The 13,465-nt window shown below is 42.9% G+C and overlaps 1 protein-coding gene across 1 annotated transcript in view; it reads right to left on the bottom strand.

Annotated features, from left to right (window-relative positions):
- LOC144506609 (protein maelstrom homolog) overlaps nt 1–13,465 on the bottom strand; it is a 59,768-nt gene that overhangs the window by 13,433 nt on the left and 32,870 nt on the right. The window contains exons 6-8 of the mRNA XM_078232959.1: nt 6,413–6,543; nt 4,378–4,432; nt 3,029–3,170 (exon numbers count right to left, since the gene is read on the bottom strand). Coding sequence (XP_078089085.1) covers nt 3,029–3,170; nt 4,378–4,432; nt 6,413–6,543 — 328 coding nt within the window. The remainder of the gene's footprint in view (nt 1–3,028; nt 3,171–4,377; nt 4,433–6,412; nt 6,544–13,465) is intronic.

Raw genomic sequence — 13,465 nt, 5'->3', positions numbered from 1 at the left:
ATTCGTCAATGTCCTTTCGGGAAGAAAATTTGCCATCCTTACCCCGGTGTGACCTACACGTGACTCCAGATCCACAGGTTGACTCTTAGCTGGTTTGGAAATGGCCTAGCAAGCCATTATGTCAAAGGATAATTAGGGATGGGCAAATGCTGATGTTGCCAGCGACACCCACATCCCATTGAAGAATTAATAAAACACGTAGAGCACTAAGAGAAGTCACTTTTGTTACTAAGAGGGTGCATAGATTTAAGAGTAACATTACTGCAGGTAAGATCTAGCATTAGTGAACTAGGCAGATAGAAATATCCTGGAAAATTACAGCAGAACTAAGTAATGCACAGAAGTTTCAGAAAAAGTAGATGACGCATCTATGCTGAGTATGTAGAACTGGAGCAGAGGACAGCTGGGAACACAGAAGGCACAGGAAGTACCCACTTTGCAAAAGCTTCTAATTCAGCAGCATGCATAACAGAATCAGTTACCAGAGCATGACAGAGAAGCACTGCAAAGCGGTCTGCAATTCCAGTACGGAAGCTGACCTACAAAAATTTGCAAGGGCAAAGGAGCCATCTGCAATGCACTTCCAGCAGCAGTGAAGGTCACCATCAGCCTTTCGATGACATTAAAGCAATAACAGATTTTCTCTTTGAATACTTACACCTTTCCCACACAATATATTAATGATGAACCAAAAGAGTAGAGTGAAGATCGATGGATTTTATTAAGTTATGTAGTGGTGTTAGTGTTTGTGATTAGTATGTCTTCCTGATATGGTCACTCACGTCTGAAGAACTTGTGTGTTTGTTGCTCACATGCTCTATTTCCAGTGTTCATCAAGCTGATTAGGAACTGGTGTAGGCTGCATAGCCAAAGCTAACTAACTTGTTAGAGGGAAACAGCAGGTCCACTATCTCCCTCTGCAATTAACATGAACACACCTACATCGGCACTAGAATCCTACTCATCTGGAGCTGCTAGGTGGTCATTACTTTGTGAAGTACCCATTACTGAAATAAGTGCAGGCATCTGCTCCCGTCACATCACACCCATCAATCATGCAGGGAGTTTCCTCACCAAAGATCAGCCTGAGCATGGAATAACAAGAATCTATGGAGATCTTGAAATCACTCTTTCATACTCGGTTTGTACCATGAAACCTATGCAACTGAATTTTCCACTGCAGTTGTCAATGATGTTGTGTTATTTTCAATGGCAGACCATTGTAGACAGCCATTACTCCAACATTACTAATAAGGGAAATGGTGGTACACATAGAATCCCTAGAGTGCAGGAGGTGGCCATTTGGCCCATCAGGTCTGCACCCAGGCTTACCCTGCTAACCTATATATCTTGGGGCACCAGATCGCTTGTTAAACTCACCCAGTCTATCCTGACCACCCTTCATTCTTGTATAGGTGATGGCAAGTGACTCATCAATATAGTCCTGCTGATATAGTCACCATCCTTATTGAAAACAAGCCTGTTGAAATCAGTAGGTGCACATGTTGGAATTCCACCATGCATCAGGTGGCCCATCAATCAATGTCTCTACTGCTACCCACCTCATCACTGCTCCAAGCCTCACCATTTGCTTCTTCCTCAACTTCACTACAGTCTGAAAACGGGAGTATTTTCTGAGCAAGTGACAGCTGGAGCTCTTGGTGGTGACAGCGCTGTACTTTGTAGTTTTAACCGCAGGATTATTTTTACAGCTCTTTGACGGGAATAGATAACATATTCTGAATAAGTAAGCTGTTAGTTTCAACATTACAGCTCAGCTATCTGCATTGTTATGACACCATTCGTAAGCAGATGAGCATAAGTGCGTGGATATGTGCATCTTCCCATACTTGTGCTTTCTCCTGCACTCTGGAGCTGACCTCACCTCCCCCCAACCCCACCAAAATCAACCTCACAGTACTCCACTACAGAGTCAGATAATTTGTAAGGCCTAGTTGTTGAACACAAGTCTGTTGTGGAGACAATCTCAACACATACTGCACTCCACCATTTCAACGTTTAGATCAATTCAATGTTCTGTGATTTAATTGCTAATGAGACAATGAAGGATAACAGATGTAGCATTAAATAGGATCAAGATACTTAAATGATTTGTCCAATGGAAAAGTATTTTATAGGTTTGTACAAATCACTGGGAAGATCACATATGGAACCGGGTATGTCATTCTCCCCAGCTATGCACAGAAACAAAGATGTTGTGAAATTTTTGTTTGCGACATGGATCAGGAAGTGGGGTTAATCTGATCCTTAAAAGTGGCGAGAGCTCTATGAAGTCCAGCAGCCGTACTCAAACGATTCATTTATTTAATCTTCATGGAGACTAGGGTCCTTATATCCTGCATTTTCACTCTTGCTAACCATTTCTTTAGCTGAATTGAGAGGTTTATTCCTGTTCAGTCATCTGTGTTCGAACAACCAGGTCTCAAATTTAGGGAATCATGCTCCACTTTTATCGATTTTCACAATCTTTGAATAAGTTAGGACTGTGCACAAGACCTGCAGCCAATAATCATATGTATGAAGCATCATGGGGTGGCATGGTAGCACAGTGGTTAGCACTGCTGCCTCACAGCCATGATGTGGAGATGCCGGCTTTGGACTCAGTCTCACAACACCAGGTTAAAGTCCAACAGCGCCAGGGACCCAGGTTCAATTCCGGCCTCGAGTGACTCTGTGGAGTTTGCACATTCTCCCCATGTCTGCGTGGGTTTCCTCCGGGTGCTCCGGTTTCTCCCGCAGTCCAAAGATGTTCAGGTTGGGTGTATTGGGCATGCTAAATTGTCCCTTAGTGTCAGGGGATTTGCAGGGTAAATACATGGGTTATGGAATAGGGCCTGGGTGGGACTGTTATCAGTGCAGGCTTGATGGGCCAAATAGTCTCCTTCTGTGCTGTGATTCTATTAACGATGGAGGAATAAAAGTTAGCATTATTATACGGCTGAATGGATTCCTTCATGCTATCATTTCTTACATTCTTTTTTAAAAAGTGTACTTTTAATGCACATACCTAGTGTTCTTGGCATAATCATAAACCATTACATCCAGCATTCTCTCCATACTGGCTTTGGAAGGTTTTTCTTTTAGTTTGTACTCGTAAAGTTTCTCTATCAATTCTTCTAGCTCAAAAACACTCACTGGAGTGCTACTACCTGTTGCAAAAATTAAGAAAATTAGGTATTTGACTCACTCTGAAGAAAACAATGGAGGATTATCTCAGCCACTCCTATTATTAGAAAAGCACAAATATGCAATATTCTGTGAATTGTTGTCAACTATCGGAATACCGCATTCATCAAAGACACTTTAAATTCTGGACACTAGGAGCACCCTTTTCAACTGAATGGGTGTGCCCTGGGAGTCAAACTCTCTTACCATTCAATACACCACTGACAACCCTTCAGTCACCCAGTCCCTGCGATCTAGAATCCACTCCATTAACTCCTCCATGCTCACCCCTACTTTAAAGATCCTTTTAAAAACCCAGTCCTTTGACCACACTTCAGTTTATGACTCAGTCTTTTCTTCTTTCGCCTGGCATTAATTATGGGACAATTTTCTATGTTAAAAGATTCTATGTAAATACTGTGCTATTGTATGCAAATGTGGCCAGGTAAGCATGAATTTAAAAAATGAAATCAGATTCTGTGAACATTTTTTTTTTCACTAAAAAATGGAGTATGTCAAAAAGTAATGTATTTCACCTAATGTTGCCAATTGGTACTGTTTGACTTTGGTAAAAAAAAATTATAATGATTCCCAAGTCATACAGCACATTTTAGTCACTGGTTGAATACTGGTGAAATTGTTTTATGATCAGTAATGAGCCATGTCCTGACAATGTTTTTATTAGCACAGTAAATATGCGAATATAAAATGTACAGTCCTGGGGACTCTCTGGGCCTTGTAAGGGTTAAAATGAAACCCCAAAAGATGGTTTTGCACAGTATGCTAGTGTTGGCCAATGAGGTGGTCTTACACTTGTCAAATTTCAGAGCAGTGATCTCAAAACTAGATTCTTCTGTATTTCTGAACCTTGACACAGAAGTTGAAGCCTCATTAACATACAATACTAGCATCTCCTTTTTATTTTATGTATAAAAATATCTGGAATCCAGCAATTAGACATTTCATCATACTCATCTGTATCACCTGGCAGTTTGTAATCTTCAACTCACAATGCATATCGTTCAAATATATAATTTCCAGAATTTGTAATGTTGAAATTGCAATTTCAATAAGAAGAAAAAAAAAACTGAATCTCAGATAATCCTAAGAAGGTCTTTCATTCACCATGATTAATATAATGTAGTCTTATATTTGCTTTAAAAATGAACTGGAAAAAAAAAAGCAATGTACCTGCTCTGCTGGCTAACCAGTTCAGACACCAATTCACTCTGAAGCACTCAGTCAACTAGAATTGAAAACAAACAGATTTCAATTTTAAAGAGACGATTGTGAAACATTTATGATATGCTTATACTTGGATAGACTCTCTCTGCTGGCAGACCAGTGCTCATTCAATTGTCATGACCGCTATCAATGGAAAGTATACAAGTAATTCTAGTGACTAGAATGTGAATGCAAGTATTTTCTCTCAGTTTGAGAGTGGTGTGCTGTAGAAGTTGGGACATCACTATAACATTTGTACAGGTGTCAGTTTGATTTTCAATTAGAAATTTAAGACACTGCAATTATAAGAATTATAAGAATTATAACGGGGCGGCACGGTAGCACAGTGGTTAGCACTGTTGCTTCACAGCTCCAGGGTCCCGGGTTCGATTCCCGGCTCGGGTCACTGTCTGTGTGGAGTTTGCACATTCTTCTCGTGTCTGCGTGGGTTTCCTCCGGGTGCTCCGGTTTCCTCCCACAGTCCAAAGATGTGCGGGTTAGGTTGATTGGCCAGGTTAAAAAAAAATTGCCCCTTAGAGTCCTGGGATGCTTAGGTTAGAGGGATTAGCGGGTAAAATATGTGGGGTGGGATTGTGGTCGGTGCAGACTCGATGGGCCGAATGGCCTCCTTCTGCACTGTAGGGTTTCTATGATATTGCACTTGTCTGTTGCACTCCGATGTTAATCCAATTGGGTAGGGGAATTATAGAATCAGGTGAAAGGAAATTTTTTAAAACTTTAAAGGTGGTAAAAACTAGGTTCAACAAGTTTCACTAGTTGAGCGATCTCAGCATCTCACGGTTATCAAAATAGGTCAATACATTGCATGTATAATAATTGAAATATACTATCACATATAGTAAATATATCTTGGTTTGTTGAAACAGTTGCAAAATTTCAAATAATCTGGTTTAATATTTGTCCAGCAGTCAACATTTCTTTACACCAATATTCTTCCCCCATGGCTCTCTGAGGCTACCAAGGGCAAAGATGTTGAGGGCAATTCTCCCAGCCTGCTGCGCTGCTTTTATAGCACAGTAGGCCAGGAGACTCAAGTGGAGGCAGTTTCACAGGCTTCCACTGGGAGCCACGGCCTCTGCAATTCTCTGGCAGCCAGATTCCGGCGCCATCAACTCCATGCCAGAAATCGGAGCAGAGCTGCATAATTTATGCAAACCACAATTTAAATGCATTTTAGATATCATTAGCAGGTCCAGGGCTGAAATCTCTTGGCCCACTAGCCTCTTCATTTCCCCCCTCCAGCTTTGTTTCACTCCAGCAGGGTTTACTATGGCTCCCCACTCGCAAGGAGCTGGCAGCCTGACTACGCTGGAGTGAAGGGGGGCAATTGAGGCCCCCCCCACTGGAGTCAGGGGATGAGGAGGTACCTCCTGGGCATTGCCACTTTGACATTGCCAGCCTGGCCTTCTAGCACTCCCCAAGGGACAAAGTGCCAATGCCCAGGGGGGCATAAGGCAGTGCCAAGGGGGCAGGATCTAATGGTGGGGCTTCTGGGGGACGGTCAGTGGGAGTGGGTAGTCCCGTTGCCACTCGGGATCGCAATCGGGGTTGGGGGGGGGTCATATGGCCAACGATAAGGGGTCATGGGGCAGCGATCGAGCTGGCCCGCGAATGGGAGGCTGGTGGTGTGGGCTACTGCGCATGTGCCGATCTCGGCACTTACAGATTGGCGCATGTGCAGTGGCCCACTCAACATTATGCTGCCGGCCTCTCCAGCGGGAATAGGCCCCGCCCTGATTTTTGGAGTGATTCATGCTAGTGCACTCTGCAGTGCACAGAGTGTGGGAGATTCATTTTGAAACTCTAGCTGAAAAAAACCCAGCGTGATTTACTCCTATTTTTATGCAAATTCGACACTTAGAATTTTTTGGGGGGCAATTGCGCCTGATGATGGCAATTCTATTTCCCCCTCTCATATGGCAACAGGTGCTTCCTGAAGTAAACAGTGAAATTTTCCTGTACAAAATCATATTGCTATTACCTTACAGTAAACTGGGAGAAAACCACTGCTTCGTGCTGGCCTCAGAAAAGTACAGAACCGCTGGAAGATCTCACGGTGATTGGAACTAGCAAGTTCAAAGTTTGAAAGTGGGATCTTGTGAGTGGCATCACCTAAGAAAGTGTTTTATAATTGTAATAATTATTTGCAATGTCATCAATTCTTTCTGCAAATTTCCCCCCTAAATTTCTCACGATTAACTGAATACTTTAATAATTTTTTAAAATATATTTACTTTGACCATTTCCAATTGTGCTCTGGCACTTAACTAGAAGAAAACCTGACCTTTAACTAGCTTACATTGAAATGCCAATTATTCAAATTTTGGTCCCACCTCTAAAATGAACAATGAGACCTGGTAGACAAGAGAAACAGCCATGTGCTTTCAATTTCAAAAGGATACAGAACAGTTAGAATAAAGTATCATGGCCAGAAATTAGTGAGAGAGATATTTAATTTTGTAAAGTTTTTAACAATAATTAAGTTTATGCTCAAGTAGTTTTTTTAAATATTTTGGGTCAATTTGGAATCAGTGTTAATTGAAGACTTGAAAATAAATGCTAACCAAGGGAGATTGGAATTTTCCCAGTCTCAGAATCATTGGATTTACAGGGATTTATGACCAGGTGAGAAGGATTGAACTGCCTATTCAGACTCTTCAGTTGGTCAAAACAAAGGATTAATTTTCTTTTTCATGAGGATATGCTTCTTCCAAATATATTTAACTATTGAAGCGGTGAGCAATAAGGAGCCAATCAAACACACACATACCCCCCACAAAACCGTTTAACTTTGTGTGTGTAAGTATCTTTTGGTTATCCTTAAGGTGTAGATTTTTAAATATTGTGGCCTTTTTGGATTAGCTGTTTTCGTGGATGCCTACTAATGTAGATGTTGCAATTATTATGATGTCTCAGTTCACTGGCAGATCTCGAGTAAAGTGGGCTTGCGAAGTGGTTAATGCACTTGTTCCAAAAGAGAAAGAGAGAGCTTGCAGCCTGTATCTTCTAAGTCTTTCTTGCAATCTTTCTGCAGTAGCTGCAGTCTGGCATCTTATAATTCATACATTGTGTATTTGCAAGGGGTTTTGGGTGGATCTGTGGCAGCCATTGTTTTAATATCCAACACTTTGCATTTTTAATGTCTTCCTTAGATAGTGACTAGTTTCAATGGGCTGAAATCTCCAATTAGAGTCATAGAGGTCTACAGCACATAAAAGGCCCTTCAGTCCATCACACCTGCACTGGTCAAAAGAAACCACGTGTCTATGTTTTTCTAAGTGCAGTGGAAGGTGGGTCGGATGGTGCAGTTTTGGATGGCCGGAATGGTATACACTTACAATCAATTTCAGGCTTGAAGCATCTGGGCACCATTTATAAATGCCAATCCAGCACAGTCATATCACTTTCTCCAACCCATCTGCCTTCACAAGATGATGCAGGATGTCCAGAACCCAGAAGCAAAAGCATTCTCAAGAAGCCTCAACCACCAGGCCTTCAAGGCCTTGATTCGATGAGTCCAGTCGCAGAGGCATGTTCTCTATCCCCGGGACAGATCAGGAAATACCAATCTCACTTTTCTGGCCTGGGAGGCAGTTGCCCAGGTGGTCAGTGCAACTGGCAACTGTGCCAGAGGCACCACGCAGTGCAGGAAGCAGATGAATAACCTCATCCACTCCACCAGGATAAGTCCTCTCTCAGCTCCCTGGATAAGACTGTCAATCTCTCAACGTGGAATCTTATACTCAAATGGTGATTCTCCTCACATATCTCATGCATCCATTAGCGGTGGACACAAACACCCATTCTCCCATCTGTCATGTTGCTCATGCTCCATCCCCTGGTCCTTCTGGAAAAGGCTCATCTCTTCGTATAGCCAGACTGTAATGGGAACAGCAAACTGCAATCATACGGGGAACCCTCTCCAGTGCATATTGCAGAGCCACCTGAGCCACCCAGGCATCTGAATCACATCCTCAGAAATCCTATGGTCTGCTCTGAGGGAATGTGTGGAGCTTGGAACAGAGTTGTACCTCTCCTCAGCACAAGTTTGAAAATCACTAAGTGGGTAGCCTTTACCCTCAGCAAAAATCTGTGCACATGTTCTTGATCCAGTCATTGTTCTGATGGACATTCCCACCTGCTCATCCAAGCCCACCACCTGTGAGACACCCATGCTTCACATGACCTCTACCCACCCTATCTGGAGTCTGTGTGCATCCCCTTCCAGGATACAATGTGGTATCCCTTTGACCCCCTTGTTTGTGAGCATTTCATGCAGTCTTGTCGAGGTCCAGCTCTCTAACCTTGGTCTCTCCTCTGCCTTCTATTTTTCATCAGCCCCCAAAAAGGGTCCAAATATATTCCTCTTCTTATAACTAGAACCTCTCATTTCTGGGTTCATTTTAGAAAGTCTTTTCTGTAGGAAGAATGTTGAAGTCAGAGAAGATAAAGTGAGAGGTCTAAAACTCATTCAAACTAACCAATCAGTTATTTTGCTTCTGCACTTTATTATTCTACTTAGAACACACAGAATCCCTTGAGGTTTTACTGAAAGCAGCAAGAAGAATTTACCAACTTGTCCTCCACTTTCAAAAGTGAAGACGAACATCTCGCCAAGGCCATCCCCACACCCCCACTTCTTGCCTTCAAACAACCACGCAACCTCAAACAGACCATTGTCCACAGCAAACTACCCAGCCTTCAGGAGAACAGTGACCATGACACCACACAACCCTGCCACAGCAACCTCTGCAAGACGTGCCGGATCATCGACACGGATGCCATCATCTCACGTGAGAACACCATCTACCAGGTACACGGTACATACTCTTGCAACTCGGCCAACGTTGTCTACCTGATACGCTGCAGGAAAGGATGTCCCGAGGCATGGTACATTGGGGAAACCATGCAGACACTACGACAACGGATGAATGAACACCGCTCGACAATCACCAGGCAAGACTGTTCTCTTCCTGTGGGGGAGCACCTCAGCAGTCACGGGCATTCAGCCTTGGATCTTCAGGTAAGCGTTCTCCAAGGCGGCCTTCATGACACACGACAGCGCAGAGTCGCTGAGCAGAAACTGATAGCCAAGTTCCGCACACATGAGGACGCCCTAAACCGGGATGTTGGATTTATGTCACATTATCAGTAACCCCCACAGCTTGCCCCTGGTCTTGCATAATCTCACCAGCTGTTCTGTCTGGAGACAATACACATCTCTTTAACCTGTGTTTAATGTTCCCTCCAACCACATTATCTGTACCTTTTAAGACCTGGCTGGCTGTAGAGATTTGCATTCTAATTAGTATTCTGTAACTTGATTTCTGTGTCTGTGCACTGTTGGAGAACAGATAACCACTCCATCTGACGAAGGAGCAGTGCTCCGAAAGCTTATGGTATTTGCTACCAAATAAACCTGTTGGACTTTAACCTGGTGTTGTGAGACTTCTTACTGTGCTTACCCCCGTCCAACGCCGGCATCTCCACATCTCCACTTTCAAAGACAGGGGCCTGGATGTTGCTGTTACAATGGTGAGGCTATCAATACTCAGTTATTATAGGGTAAATCAGAGAGCAACATCTGGCACCTGCAAATGTGCAGTTAAGTGCAGAAATCCAGAAGTTGCTGTCAGATAAAGTACTGAGATTCTCAACAGGCTGCATTGTAGCAGTCCTTGCCAATAGATTTGGCACCAAACTTACAGCAACAGTGTGAACTAGTACTTGCTCACTAGTTTCACACCAAAGACAGTTTAGAAAACCGGGGCTAGTGCTTTCAGGAGTGAGTAAATTTTAAGGACATGATAAAATGATAATTACTGTAGACCAACCCCTCTGGACCTGAACATTCAATTTTATAGTGTCATTCCCTTGGAAGAAAATTTGTGCTGGAGGTTTTTAATGTTTTCTCTTTTATTTTTTCTGTATCTTTTATCTCTCTCTCTAATTTCCAATTTTTATTTTGTTTTCACTACACAATTAAAATTTGTTCGATTTCCTGCATTACACACTTTGTTTAGATTTTAGGTGGATCAGTGAGGAATCTTCAATCTGTTTCATTGAAGGGCCTCTGTGTTTCTTGCCTTGATGTGGAGATGCCGGCGTTGGACTGGGGTAGACACAGTAAGAGTTTTAACAACACCAGGTTAAAGGACTTTAACCTGGTGTTTTTAAAATTCTTTCTTGTCTTGCACAGACAGCACCCACTGGCTCAATACTCAATAAGAAGTCTCACAACACCAGGTTAAAGTCCAACAGGTTTATTTGGTAGCAAATATTTGCTACCAAATAAACCTGTTGGACTTTAACCTGGTGTTGTGAGACTTCTTACTGTGTTCACCCCAGTCCAACGCCGGCATCTCCACGTCATCAATACTCAATGACAGGATGTCTCCACTCTAAACCTAGACAAATCTTTGTGAGCAGCTGTCAGTGATGCGAAGGACAAATTCCTTTCCTTCACTGCCGGCCACAAAATCCAGGATGGTGCATTAGACCCAAGTTCAAATATTTAAAAGACTATTACCATTTAACACCCACCTATTCTTCCTCTGCAAAATGTACCAACTTACTTCTCTGTCTCAAATTTTATTTAACTTTTAAATTCTGAGCCGATTACCAACCTCAAATGGTCCCAGCTCTGATTTTGATTACAACCCTCCAGTCCAAAAAAACATCCATTAACCCCTACTGTTTAGTTTTAAGTAACTTTCTATCCATGCTGCCATATTCTCTGAAGTTTCCTGCACGTGCAGATGGCAAATGGTCAGGCCATTTACCATCCCATGAGATCCCATCAATACCTGACCACATTCTTCTTTGGCAGGAGGGGCAAGGACAAGGAATAACTTTGAATCAAAGGTAAGAATCTTGTCCTGACTAGCCGTCACTAACTGGGTGGGAGAAGCACCCTTTGCAGCAGCTCACATATCTCAAAGCACAGCATTTCAATTGAAAGAAATCATGAGAGAAAACACGTATTCATAAATGAGGGGGAGAGATGGAGAGAAACAAAGAGAGGACTCAAGTATGAAGTGCCACAGTAGAATGAAAAACAACAATCCCCAGTGTTTGCAATGACCAAAGCTTTCTGAAGTTATACATCATGCTGATGGAGACAAGGACAAAATAAAAAAGTGGAAAGGGTATCCCCAACACCAAGAGATTACAGGCAAATTGAAAGAGATGAATCACACCGTCAGTGCCATGTTAGCCACCCTTATCATTCCACCATACTAAATCACATTTCCAGCGTTTGTTAAGCTGCCTTATCAAAATAGTTCACACAAAGAGAACATCTACAGACAACTGGGTAAAATAAAATTGTAATCAGCTGCCTCTTCTATATTTTTGGTTTCTTTACAATGGAGTTGTTTATGATTATAGACAAAGCAATAAAACGGTTGGCATCAGGCCTCAGAACTGTAAGAATGCTCAGTATTTACTTTGCAGACAAACTGAAGAGAAGTAGAGACTGGTGGAGGAGTAGGAGGATACTGTTGGTTCAGGCATTAAGTCTCCTTTGTGTTGAAGATGGTGAATAAGTTGAAGGAGTCTACTAATTATATCTCCATTACCATGATATTCCACTGCAGTTCATGCAGTACAGGTATAACCACAATGCCGTGAAGAAGAGTGCTCCAGGTTTTGACCCAGTGACAGTGAAAGGACAGTGATATATTTCCAAGTCTTACAAAGAACAATACAGCACAGGAACAGGCCCTTCGGCCCTCCAAGCCCACGCCGCTCCCTGGTCCAAACTAGACCATTATTTTGTATCCCTCCATTCCCACTCCGTTCATGTGGCTATCTAGATAAGTCTTAAACGTTCTCCCAGTGTGTCCACCTCCACCACCTTGCCCGGCAGCGCATTCCAGGCCCCCACCACCCTCTGCGTAAAATACATCCTTCTGATATCCGTGTTAAACCTCCCCCCCCCTCACCTTGAATCTATGACCCCTCGTGAACGTCACCACCGACCTGGGAAAAAGCTTCCCACCGTTCACCCTATCTATGCCTTTCATAATTTTATACACCTCTATTAGGTCACCCCTCTTGGAGGGGAACTTGCTGCATGTTTGATTTATTATTGTCACATGCATTATTAGTATAGTGAAAAATATTGTTTCTTGTGTGCTATACAAACAAGAATTACTGTACATAGGCAAGGAAAGGAGAGTGCAGAATGTAGTATTACAGTCATAGCTAGGGTGTAGAGAAAGATCAACTTAATGTGAGGTAGGTCCATTCAAAAGTCTGATGACAGCAGGGAAGCAGTTTTTGAGTGAGTTGGTACATGTTCTCAGAATTTTGTATCTTTTTCCCGATGGAAGAGAGTATGTCCAGAGTGTGTGGGGTCTTTGATTATGCTGGCTGCTTTTCCGAGGCAACGGGAAGTGTAGACAGTGTCAATGGATGGGAGACTGGTTTGAGTGATGGACTGGACTTTGTTCATGACCCCTTTGTAGTTTCTTGCGGTCTTGGACAGAGCAGGAGCCATACCAAGCTGTGATACAACCAGAAAGGATGCTTTCTATGGTGCACCTGTAGAAGGTGGTGAGAGTTGTAGCGGGCGTGCTAAATTTCCTTAGTCTCCTGAGAAAGTAGAGGTATCGGTGAGCTTTCTTAACCATAGCGTCCGCATGAAGGGACCAGGACAGGTTGTTGGTGATCTGAACACCTAAAAACTTGAAGCTCTCGACTATTTTTACTTCGTCCCCATTGATGTAGACAGGGGCAGACCCTCCACTACACTTTCTGAAGTCGATGACAATCTCCTTTGTTTTGTTCGCATTGAGGGAGAGATTATTGTCGTCGCACCAGTTCACCAGATTCTCTATCTCTTTGTGGTGCTCCCATGGGTCTACTGCCTTTGTCCTTCTAGGTGGTAGAGCTCATGAGCTTGGAAGGTGATGTCAAAGGACTATTGGCAAGCTACTGCAATTTATCTTGTGAATGGTATACACTACTGCCACTGTGAGGCTGGTGGAGGGATTGAATGCTTATGGTGAAGTTGATCAAGCAACCCGCT

The sequence above is a fragment of the Mustelus asterias genome, chromosome 17 (genome assembly GCF_964213995.1).
Source record: "Mustelus asterias chromosome 17, sMusAst1.hap1.1, whole genome shotgun sequence".
NCBI classification, from domain to species: Eukaryota; Metazoa; Chordata; class Chondrichthyes; order Carcharhiniformes; family Triakidae; genus Mustelus; species Mustelus asterias.
Note: the sequence above shows the minus strand (reverse complement) of the source record. Positions and strands in the feature narration are given on the sequence as shown.